This window comes from Petromyzon marinus, chromosome 50 (genome assembly GCF_048934315.1).
Source record: "Petromyzon marinus isolate PM22_M1 ecotype Great Lakes invasive population chromosome 50, UKy_Petmar_22M1.pri1.0, whole genome shotgun sequence".
Lineage (NCBI taxonomy): Eukaryota > Metazoa > Chordata > Hyperoartia > Petromyzontiformes > Petromyzontidae > Petromyzon > Petromyzon marinus.
This window is the reverse complement of record NC_133716.1, coordinates 11,408,000-11,420,416: the sequence shown is the minus strand read 5'-3', so window position 1 is coordinate 11,420,416 and position 12,417 is coordinate 11,408,000. Positions and strand designations below refer to the sequence as shown.

Genomic DNA, 12,417 nt, shown 5'->3' with positions numbered 1-12,417 from the left:
TTGGTGCCTATGTCCGAGGAGTCGTAAGGATGCTTAGTTCAGTTGTGTTTCAGGAAAGATCAACTCCAGAGGCGTAGGAATCCTAGTTGCCTTATTCTAGCTACGTGAGCCTTGAGCATTTACAAAGAATGCCAAGAATCTTTCGCGACCCTCTATGAGTGTTGGGCATCAACACTGAACCTAAAATACCTTGAGGGACACCCTTGGTCTGGCTAAATGGGCCTATCGATACTAATTTTGTCACTAGCTGCCTTTTGTGCTAATGCGTTATTCAGCGCGTGTATGGAGCTCTCTTGGATAAAGGACATTATTATCATCATCAGAGTTGTAGCCATAGTGCAGACCTAGGGAACTAATTCCCCTTTTGGACTGGTACATCCGAACCAAGCCAGCATCGGGCGGTTTGCCACTGGCTTTTTTCTGGGCCAAGCCAGAAAAAAAATTGTGAATGTGGCTTCAGACATGCGAATCTGGCTCGGGGCCAAGCAGGGCCGGGGCTAATCGGCCCGTTCATTGCGTGCAACGTCAGCGGCAGTGGAAAAACAACACCGGCGCCTCCGACTGAGCTGTGCCGGGCCGGCTTGGAGATGGCCCCGGCGCGGCTCGGATGTGCAGTGCAAAAAGAGGGACAACGACTCACTTCTGCTGCTTCTGCCCTTGCATATAGGAATCCCACTGGAAATCGAGGATGTTGTTGATGTCTTGTATGGCGAAGGTGACGTACCGATGCAACCGGCGGATCTCCTATTAGGGAAGGGGGGGGGGGTTAAAGTCAAGCTTTAGCCAACGTCGCTTATGTTAAGGAGAGGTTGAGTCTGGATGACCAGCGAGTCAAAACGAACCATATCTCAGTAGTCACATGGATACGCGTGGGAATGGGTCGTGCAAACAAGCAACAGTCAGTATGTTAGCACACAGCGGGTACACGAGCGCAATGGTTCTCAACTGGGGGTACACGGACCCCTGGGGGTACGTGGCAATCTCCCAGGGGGCAACAGTATCCCATAAAAACAAAAGAGGCGAGTTTCACATTTGCTGTACTGCCTTCTCCCTGCCAAGCCAGGGAATTGGCACCGAGACGCCCATGGGAAGGGAGTTTCACAGCTCGTGTGATCCACCAACTATATCGCCTTCGCAGCACTAGATCATAGGCCACATAAGGGAGGGCTGGGAGGGCATTACGGAGAGCAGACGTGACAGCTGGAAGGGCAATGTGGGAAGTGGGGACAAGAGAGGGCAGCACAGGCCGCAAGGCAGGAAGGACAGACACAGCGGGACTAATGATAGGGTAACAAGAATTAAAAAACGATTAAAATGAAAAACTATTTTTTATTTTACTAGGTAAGGCCTACTGCGCTAAATAGCTTTTTCAGAAGCGACCTGGCCACAAATGATGCATCACGTGGAAATGTATAGCAGCTAAATACCCTAAACGCACGATGATTCTAAATGTAGAGGGAAACACCGGAGGACCCAGAGAAATATTCGCACGACCACGGGGAGAACATGCATATACCAATATACATGCGCCAGGGTCAGAATCAAACCCACCACCTCCTGTACACCAAGAGAGGTAATTAACATCTTGCCACCGTGGCAAGTAATGGTGGGACACCAGCACGGGCAGTGGGATGGCAGCAACGAGGGCAGCAGGGGCAGCACCTCGAGTTGCTTTTGGCTGGCAGGGTGAAGGCTTCTCTGGCGCAGCAGCTGCTGGTAAGCGGGGTCGCGGCGGCGCTCCAGGCAAGAACGTGCCTCCTCCAGCTCCGCAAAGCCCTGCAGCACCTCAGTCTGCAGCCTGCTCACACCCGCATGCTGCACCTATTCGCAGCAGGGGGGGACGGCACGACACCCAGGGGCATGGTGAAACACGGCGGGCGTAGGGTGAGACGCGTTGGGAACAGCAAGCGGCAGGGGGGCTGCCTTTGTCTGCCCAGTGCTGATGGTTACACACTGCAACAGTTACTCAGCCGAGGGAAGGGCCTGCTAGTGGGAATAAAACTCGGATCACCGGGTTCAGAGCACAGTGCACTTACCACTGTGCCACCGCGACACGCACACATGAATGTAATGTGTGTGGAGGTGGACAGACCTGCACCGAATGGATGAAAGGGTGGAGAGATGGTGCGATAACGAGCGGTGATGCGGGTGTCTCACTGACCAACGGGATGCCACGGTCCAGACCCAGGTGCTACGGGCAGAATTAACGTTTATGAAGGGAAGTCACTGGGGCAGATAGGGCCTCTCGTGTGAGAGTGACAGGTGACTGATGGTTATGGGTCAGGGCAGCTTTGGAGGGCTCAAAATGGTCTCGGTCGTACTGGCTCAGCGACCTCGACACCCGGCATGGAGCCCGGGGTCATTCGAGGGGACTGGGAGGGGGTCGAGGCTGGGCCCACTCACCACAGTCTTGGCCTTGATTTGCTCCAAGTAGACCTGGAGGCCCTGTGTTTCGTGTGACATGCGGGACAACTCCTCGTTCGTGCCCACCGAGAAGTCGTCCTCTGCCCAGCGAAGCTTCAGGGCGTCGAGCTCCCGCTGGAAGTGAGACACCTGGGGCAAGGAGAGGCGGCGATGCCCCGCGTGAGCGACATCCCTGCTGGTCACCCCGACCCAGTGGTGGAAAGTCCACGTTCCCTTTAGTCCATAGACCTGAGCAAAATCTAAACTAAACAATTTTTTATTTTACCAGGTAAGGCCCACTGAGCTATACAGCTCTTTTTTAGAAGTGACCTGGCCACAAATGATAGCTCAAAAACAGTGGCTCATGACGTGGAAATTTATAGCAGCCAAGTACTGTGTGTTGATTCTAAATGTGGAGGGAAAAACCAGAGGAACCCAGAGAAAAATTCACGGGAAGAGAGACACGCAAACATCAAGTATACAACAGGCGTCAGGGTCGTAATTGAACCCACGACCTCCTGTATACCAGGCGAGGTTGTTAACATCTCGCACCGTGGCACCCTAGCAACACCAGAGCTGACAAAACCTACATAATATGGATGAAGCCGGACTCACCTCCTCAGAGATGCCCACAGAGTAAGGGTCCGAGGATCGCTGTGGAGTCGGCTTCATGGCTGTCACTGCCGCAGCGGGTCCAGCGTGGCGTGCCGGGGTGACGGGCCTGCCAGTGTTCTGTAACATAACCGTCACCATCGTCATCATCACCGTCAACATCACCACCGTCATCACCATCGTCATCGTCACCATCACCATCGTCACCATCACCATCGTCACCATCACCATCGTCACCATCGTCATCGTCACCATCGTCATCGTCACCATCGTCATCGTCACCATCGTCACCGTCACCATCACCATCATCATCGTCATCGTCACCATCACCATCGTCATCATCACCATCATCATCATCGTCACCATCGTCATGGTCATCATCACCATCATCGCTCAGCAACGTTGTCAGAAATGCCTTTGGACGATGACGAAACAAATCCTTGTTTGTTCATCATAGCTACAACGCAGTAGCTATGTGTGCGTGCTTGGGTTGTGCCTTTTGTTGAGAGACTGAAGGAGTACCGTGGGTGGCTGTGAAGCTGTGGTGCTTGGCGGAGCAGCCCTGGGCAGCTGCTGCCCGGCCGTGGCAATGGAGGTGGCGGGAGGCCTGCTGATAGGCCGCGTCGCTGGACTTTGGCTCTGCGTCCCAGGAAACCTCATCGAAAATCCACCTGTGAAAAAGATCCCCCAGTATAGCCTTAACAGACTGTTGGGGCAAGTGCTGTGAGTACCTATGAAGGTCGGCACGGCACACTAGGGGGTGGGTGGCCAACACCACGCCCAGCCGCCTTTGTCTCCCAAGTAGCGATGTTCACACACCACACCAGGTACTCATTTAAGGCTGAGTCGACCTAGGCGAGGCCCAGGACCGGTTCAAATAATCGTCACTGGTGTTGGCCGTGAGCGGTAATCGAACCCGGGTCGCCAAGTTCGTAGCGAACCGTGCTAACAGCGACACTACCGCTCAGAGCAGCTAAGGAGTTGACCATAAAACTAAAAGAGGGAATGCACATAAGACATCCAGGCATCTGAGCAACCAGGCCACATACTACACTATGTTATCAATGCGTGTGTAATATGTGCTGTCAGTATGTATCTATGTGCATGTGTGTTTGCATGCAAGCTTTTCAATCTTACACGAATGAGAGAACACTGACAAATGTGACTTCTGAGACATGAACAACCATGGGATGTCATTGGACAGTCACCTTCGTTGGTCAACCATAGAACTTCAAGGAATACATATATTTGCATGAGAAAACTCGAAGTTAACGAACTTAACAGATGGCAGCAAAGCTCTTCACACTGCTGAGATGATGAACAATGTGATGATGATACTAATGATGAAAATTATGACATGATAACAACAATGAAGAGAGGGAGTGTGTTAATTATGACAATGAGGATGATGATGATCATGAGAAGTATAACAACCATACTAATGTTAATGATAATGGAAGAGAATGACAATCAAAATGTCGACACGCCGATCATGAAAATTATCATGGCAATGATGATACGACAGTGATCTTCTTCTTTCGACGGAGATGATGGTAAAATTTAAATAAAATTGACAATAATCATAGCAACACTGATGATGACAATGATGTAAATATGTAGCTCGAACTTCTTTCGCACCGTACATAGCCAACGGTGCTAATCGGAGGTGCGGGGGAAGGACAACAAACTAGACACAAAATGCCGTTCTAAGTAAATCAGTTTTCAATCTAGATCAGGGGTCACCAAACTTTTTTCACAGTGGGCCGGATAACTGAAAGAATGACGAACGCGGGCCGCATAATCATTCTGTTCAATACTTGCAAGCCAGAACGAAAGCTCGGGGAAAAAAGACGAAAAACTAAGTTTAGCATTCCTTGTTAATCATGGGTGAGTGGCGTGCAATGCACAAAAAACAAAGACAACCAACATTTATTTACTAAAAAGTTATCAAAGAAGGCGACGTTAGCAAAAAGATAGTTACATCAGACCTAGTGTGCACATATCCGAATCTCACAAACTAAGCAGCAAAAAAGGTTAGCGAGATTTGTGAAACTGACGTTTGGCTTTCAAGATATTTAAATTGTATCACAACGTCTCGTGTTCCATACGTTTTATCAACCAAATTCAAGTATCGTCGGCGGGCCTGATGGACTGACGTCGCGGGCCGGATGTGGCCCGCGGGCCGTAGTTTGGTGACCCCTGATCTAGATAAAACATTTAATGACGCGGGGCTTCTGAAGGCTTACCCGACAGCGGGGAAGCTGCGAGCGTCGAGAAGAGGCTGGGTCCCTCCGAGTTCATGGCTGCGCTCGGCTGAGCGAGCATCTGTCCCAAAGTGAAGTTCCCCATCGCCGACGCTGCCTGCGTCTGCCCGTTCACACGCGCAGCAACGCGGACGCCGCCGCCAACATTTAACGGCGGTGGCACGCCATCAAACAGCCACACACAGCCGAGGAGGCCCCACAATATCTACGCTTGAGAAAACGTTTACACAGGCCGACCTCGGATAGCGCGACCCCGTAGAATGTTGATTCGTTATAGCGCTCTTTGTCCTCGAGCAACCTTTTGCTAAAAAAATTAAGAAAATCTGAAGAGCGCTTCCGAGTGAGAACACGCAACGCCGAGGAGCGGCATCCGCCGCCATTGTTTACATTTGCTCAGCCAATGAGAGCCAACCAGCACCCCCCACCACCTGCGATTTGATTTTCACGATGCACGGTCACGATTACATTTTACAAAAATCGAGTTTAGTTTTTTCTTTTGCCAATGTTATTCCAGTATTTGTTATTCAATATTATTACAGTACGCAGAGCTTGCCAGTTAAAAAAAAGAAACACACCCGCCCGCCAACATGTGTTTACTCTTCCTTGGTCTCTCTGCGCCTTGTTGTCACGTGTTTTTATATTGAGCATTGTAGACCTATGTGAGGAAAAATTCCTGCAACTATTAGTTCTGGAAATATAACCAAGTGTTAGGGCGGGTCGAGGCGGGTGTAGTTTACCATCTATATTATTATTAGCGGTATTACCAATACCAAACATAATGCCCTCATATATTGCTCATACGTAAGAAATAACGCTGTAGGGAATGCATCCCCATATACAGAATTTATAAGGACCCCTTTTAGTGCAGATTCGATTTTTTATATTATTGTTGCTCAAGTTTAAACCCGTGTCAGTTAATCAAACATAGATTATTTAGATTATTTGCTGCTTTAAATTTCCACATAATAATCCACTTCGTTGAGCTATCATTTGTGGCCAGGTCGCTTCTGAAAGATAATATAATAGCTCAGTGGGCCTTACCTGGTAAGATAAAAAATAGTTTAGTTTCATTTGTATAGATTTTTTCAGTGATTTCTTTACCTTTCATATACTTTGCACTCATATCGTGTTTTTGTACGTTCTCACCCACCCCTACTAGACATCTGTGAAAAAGAGCTTTATAGCTCATCGGATTTCTCCAGTATACATAATCTGATTCTAAAATATGGGCACCCTCTTCAAAGTGCCGGCCGGGACTGCGTCACCTGTGCCAGGGCTGGAACCTGTCGCAGGGGCTCCGCGGGCATGGACGTCACGGCCTTAGAGGTGGCGAGTGGAGCCGGGAGACTCGGGCTGGGGCTGAACGAAAACCTGAAAGGCAGACCGCACGTCACAGGAGACCGTGGGATTGCAGTGGGCAGCGCGTTTCCCTTGCAGCATTCGCACCGTGGTGACGCGTGGAAAGTGGTCGGGTTCCGATCACCGATTAACCGCCGAGGCTCCACAAGTAACTGAACGTCATCCCCATCATTCATGTAATTGGGATTTACAAGTAAATGCCAAGGCGTCTTCCAGCTGTAAATGGGAGTGGGGGAGTATTAATTTCCCTGAGACATGGTGGAAATTCCACATTCTTTTGACAAGGTAAGTCTGTCCATAGCAGAATCACTCTTTAAATCTCACAAAGAACTTCTTTTCAAAAGTAACACGCTCTGTCACTCAGTTGCAGGTGTACATTTACACCCCTTTGTCGTTCTTCTGCCACACAAGTCTGTGCAAAAGAGCTTTATAGCTCATCGGATTGTTCTAGTTTAATATAAATATTCTTATACTTCTCCTCATGCCCTGCGTGTTGCAGGAGTTATGTGATCATACTCCACCAAGCAGATCAATGCAGGTTGAAGGTGAGGAGCAAACATGTGGAAGCATAGAATTACTGCACAACAATGGATTTGTTTGCACTGCCCTCTGCGCCCAAAACATCGTCCCATGGTATCTAATAATACCCACTAAAATGCATGGTGATTTCCCATCCAGGCACTATCTAGGTTCAGCTCTGCTTAGCTTCTGAGATCTGATGAGATTGGGCGCATTCCAGGTGAAATGGTCAGGGGCCCAATTTTAATGACTTGAGAGCATTAAATTCAGCTCCGAAGCAGCAGCACAATATTTTTACTGAAGGATCTGAACAGTGACCACAGCATGCACTGGGGCTGCTGGTGTCCTTACATTATGAAAAAATAAGAATAGTTTTTACCCTTTCTGGCAATAAAACAGGTGTTAAGATTTTAAAACACCAAATAGATACCCTTTGCAAAAAAATGTTTGCATTAACCACACGGACGAATTAAAAAAATAAATTGTAATCCACTACTTTTTTTTGGTCAATTACTAAAGACCCCTTTAAAAATGGCAGCCGCCCCCATATCCTGCTGTCTCCCGAAGGCGGGAAACCCCCCCTGACGAGCCAGGCCCAGCGTGACACGGCTGGTGATGCCATTGACGTCACAAAGCCCTGTCCATCACCTCCCATCCAGTGGCACGCGTGGAAACGGCTGTGAGACCTAAATAACGAACAGCCCAGCTCTAACGTTAACCCAAGCACTTACCGTCACCGCCACCCCCTTTAATAGTTCCTTGTATTATAACATTTCTAAAACTGCAGTATAGTATGAGGTCACATATGCACCCTGACCAATTAACCATCCACACCCAGCGCAGTGTGTTGTGCATGGTGTACATTCCATTTTCTATCGCATTGGATACGCGATGTTGTATATGCGGTGTCGAGAATGCGACGTCACACAAGTTGCGTACGCGACACAGTACACGCAACGTACCGTGTCATCGTATCAAGTAACCCACCCGTTCACGCTAAGCAACGGTGATCTTAAAGTATTAAAGCTTTCGTGACTGGATAAAATTACTCATTGGTTTTTTCGGTAAAGTCACGTATGTAGAAATCCAATAAAATTCTATTAAAATAAAAAACAATCACGACGTTTCGATCACAACGCAAGCGATCTTCATCACCTGACGAAGATCGCTTGCGTTGTGATCGAAACATCGTGATTGTTTTTTGTTTTAATATCATTTTATCGCATTTCTACATACGTGACTTTACGGAAAAAACCAATGAGCAACGGTGATCTGACCGCACGGCGAAGACTGCGACGGCGGCTCAAGCGCCCCCGTTACCTGACGCCGGGGGGAGATGACGGTCCCGCGCCGGGCGCCGCCGCCGACGCCGCGGGCCAGGCGCGAGTGGAGGCCGTCGGCGCGGCCGCGGGTTTCAGGGTGGGGGCCACGGCGGCGGTGAGGGGAGGCGGGCCCTGGGCGGTGGAGCTCGGAGCGGCAGGGGGCGCGACGGGGCCCCCACCTGCGGGGCGAGCACAGAGCCAGGCTGCGTCAGTAACTTGGCGGGGAGCGGGCTCTTCGAGGGCAGATGATACACGCATTTGTACAGCGCTTGGTCAATTCACTGCTGCGCGCTTGGTCAATCCACTGCTGGATGATGCTCCCCCGCCAATGTCGTGCAAATAGTGGGGGTTATTTGAGCATACTTCACCATGCTGGTCAATGCAGGGTGGTGAAGACAGAGCGGATAAACATGAGAATAATACAGTACAACAATGGACTTTGCTACACTACCTCTGACTGCTCAGTGTCGCCCCGCATCGTACGATGTTCTACGCGTGGTGGTCACAAATCCAAACACTATCCAGGATGCTTACCTTTCGAGCGCTGACAGGATCGGGTGATTTCCTGCCAAATTGGTCAGAGGCAGTGGGCGGGCAGGTAGGGTAAAAACTAGCAGCCGTGTAATGATGCCTCGATTCTGATATCTATTCTGATGCCCACAATGCATCTCACGAGCGTGTTTTGTGGGCATAAGATTTCATTAATCTTTTCTATTTGAATGTGCTGTATAAAACCGGGTCTTATGCACCGCACTGCCACGAGTCCAGAATGACCAAAAAAAACAATACATAAGTCCATCGCCTTGGGACCCCAACATTTTTACAATCGCCAACGAAGGCAGGAATCATTACATGGGCAGTTAACGTCAAGTCGGTCCAATGAGCCATAACACCACAGGCGAGATACGCACAGACAGCTAGAATAAACATACTGAAGACAGATTGAAGCCAGGTAGCAGCCAACTATGATGTAACTGGGTTTTAACGTTAAATTACCTGATCGTCTCTCCATCCAATAACAAATGTCCATATGCAACAAAAACACCGTAAAGGATCGGGTTTTCAGCCAATGCTAGAGGTGCCCAGAACAGCACTTTGCCATCTGGATGTCAAGTGATCTGAGCTAGAAGGGCTCACAAGTGATACCCTTACATCTACCCCTCTATTTATGGAACAAAATAGGAGGATTTCTCCACCAATCTGGCTGTCGACTGATGAAACTAGTTGAAATTACTGGCGAAACGTCGAACTCAGATTGTAAATGTTGTGGCTTTGCTCTCCAACACACCGGTGCGCTGTACTAGTAACGAATTGGCATGTTCCGTTTACATGACAAACCTTATTAATTGGCTTTGTCGGGTGGTGGCGGGTTTAACAACGCATTTATATATTTACACGATCTAACCCAAAAAAACCTGAATCCTGGATAAAAATATGATAAAATATGTATATAAAATATATTTTAAAAATATCACGCTCATGCAAGATGCGCATCTCTGCGTGCCCGTGCATCTGTAATGGTCGAGGCACTGGAACGGTTGAGCTGAGACGCGATGACGAGGCGAGGAGCTCCGAGTCGCCCCGGCCATTCAAGCGCAAATCCTCATCGGCGGCGTACCCGGGGGCGCCGTCCTCTCGCCGTGCGTGGGCAGGGCTTGCGGCGGCGCCACGATGGCCTTGGCGCCGGGCTGCTTGTTGAGCATGTAGAAGGGGCACAGCAGTCCGTCCGTGGACAGCAGCACCAGCATAGGTGCCGCCGGGATGCTCTTGTCTTCCCCTGCACGAGCAGCAGACACGCAGGGACCGGCGATTTACGAGGCAGACGTGACAATTCGCGCGGCCAGCACTCCGTCCTGTAGATATACGCTTCGTTAGGTCGGAAATCCCACGCAAGTCTAAAAGCTGCGGTGATGAGAAAGAGACTTTAAATTTGTGGCCAAGTGTGTCACTGTGGCACACGAGTTGATGTGGCTGACATCGCTCCCATTGGTTTTAATGTCAAAGCTAGCAAAATGACGAAAGCACTTTGAGGGAGAGATTAACAAAGCTTCATTGCCAAGTCGGGAGCCAGGGCAGAAGACAGGGGGACCCAGAGTAGTAACAACATAATGATTAACATCTATTATTTAATGGTTATTCCGACTACACAATCCGCAAAGCTATCACTCCAACCATGAAGAAGGACCCTCTTGAGGAGCCTTTCAAAACTATCACTTTACCCTACATTGCGGGGATCACAAAAAAGATCTCCAAAATCTTGAATAAACACAAGATCCAGGTCCGATTCAACACATTACATAAAATCCGTGATCTGGTTCCGTCTGTTAATGATGCGATTCTGTACATACAGTACCCTGGCGTCTACAAAGTAAGTTGCCTCTGTGGTAGTAGTTACATTGGAGAAACCAAACGACATGTCTCGGACCGCATTCGTGAACACAAAGCAGACCTGAAACACAGTAGGACCAACACCTCGGCCGTGGCAGATCACTGTTATAATTCAGTAGGTTCACATGACATTGACTTCTCCAAGACAGAGGTTCTTTGCAAGCCATCTGGCTACCATGAGAGATTCGTTCATGAGGCTATCCACATATACAAACACAGAGACAATTTCAACCGAGAAGATGGATTCTGGCTTAGCAATCATTGGAAGGATTTGATAAACCATTTCGGGTCTTAATTGATTTATCACGCTTAAGGTGGCTTTCAGACCGTATCCATTATTTTTCGTCTCCCCCCTCCTCTTTTTCGAACACAGATGGACTCGTCCATCTGAACAAACTGTCAAATCGCTATCCGTAGTGCTAACGTTAAAAATAACCGCCACTTTTTTCAAATTTTCTTGTGGTTTCCACAGCTGATGATGATTGCTTGTGTTGCAGTCGAAACGTCGTGAGAATTTTATTGCTTTATATTTTAATTATTTTATTGTTTCCCTTCTACGTGACTTTACCGAAAGAACCAAGAATATTGCATATTAATCTATTACTTTTGATTTTGCATGTTTTGTGTAACTGATTCATGTAAACCTGGCAACCACGAGAGGTGCTACATTCAACGCAACATAAAAAAAAGATGATTGAATCTCATAGGATCCCCGAATTCTAACAATTCGGGCACACGCTCACGCAGACACAAAGCCACTTCAGCATGGAACAATCTTCCAGAAGCACACAGATGTGAAGCTGCCGGTCTCTTGTTAAACAGTTGCACAACATGTGCAACTGTTCAACAAGTAGGCTTATGTGACCAATAACATCCATAATACAGGTATTTTAGGATAGATTGCATAAATATAAATGTTGTTAAACCCGCCACCACCCGACAGCATCATCTGGCTCTCGCCTGTTGATGCTAGTTGTAATTACTGGCTATAGTTGTAATTATTGTTGTGGATTTACTTTCCAACACACTGGTGTGCTGCACTAGTAACGAATTGGCATGTTCTGTTTACGTGACAAACCTTGCTAATTTGCTGTGTCGGGTGGTGGCGGGTTTAACGACACATTTATATTACCGCGATCTAAACCAAAAAACCTGTATTATGGATGTGCAACTGTTATGACTATTTAACGTTCCACTCGCACTGGCGGCTTGCACCAGTTAATTATTAATTATATGTATAATTGGCTATTATGTTCAATGTATAAATGCAAACTGGATAATTTATCTCTCATTATAATACTCTAAGACCCAAACAATCCCAACCATGTGTCTCGGAAGGGGCAAATCCTAAACAGAAAGAGGCGGGACCTTAAAAAGAGGGGTGAGGCCTACAGAGGCACCATGATAGCAAGATGTGAACTACCTTGCCTGGTATACAGGAGGTCATGGGTTCGATTCCAACCCGGATGCCTGCTGTTTATTTTGGAGTTTGGATATTCTCCCCGTGGTTACATGGGATTTTTCTCCGGGTTTTCCCTCCACATTTAGAA

At 48.2% G+C, this 12,417-nt stretch overlaps 1 protein-coding gene across 2 annotated transcripts in view; it reads right to left on the bottom strand.

Moving 5' to 3' along the window:
* Window positions 1–12,417, bottom strand: part of NUP214 (nucleoporin 214) — a 46,941-nt gene that overhangs the window by 19,016 nt on the left and 15,508 nt on the right. For both annotated transcript variants that reach the window (XM_032973332.2, XM_032973333.2), the window contains 9 exons: window positions 10,098–10,256; window positions 8,478–8,658; window positions 6,545–6,650; window positions 5,262–5,382; window positions 3,538–3,686; window positions 3,019–3,135; window positions 2,404–2,553; window positions 1,663–1,821; window positions 641–744 (listed from right to left, as the gene is read on the bottom strand). In XM_032973332.2, the coding sequence (XP_032829223.2) occupies window positions 641–744; window positions 1,663–1,821; window positions 2,404–2,553; window positions 3,019–3,135; window positions 3,538–3,686; window positions 5,262–5,382; window positions 6,545–6,650; window positions 8,478–8,658; window positions 10,098–10,256 (1,246 nt within the window). The remainder of the gene's footprint in view (window positions 1–640; window positions 745–1,662; window positions 1,822–2,403; window positions 2,554–3,018; window positions 3,136–3,537; window positions 3,687–5,261; window positions 5,383–6,544; window positions 6,651–8,477; window positions 8,659–10,097; window positions 10,257–12,417) is intronic.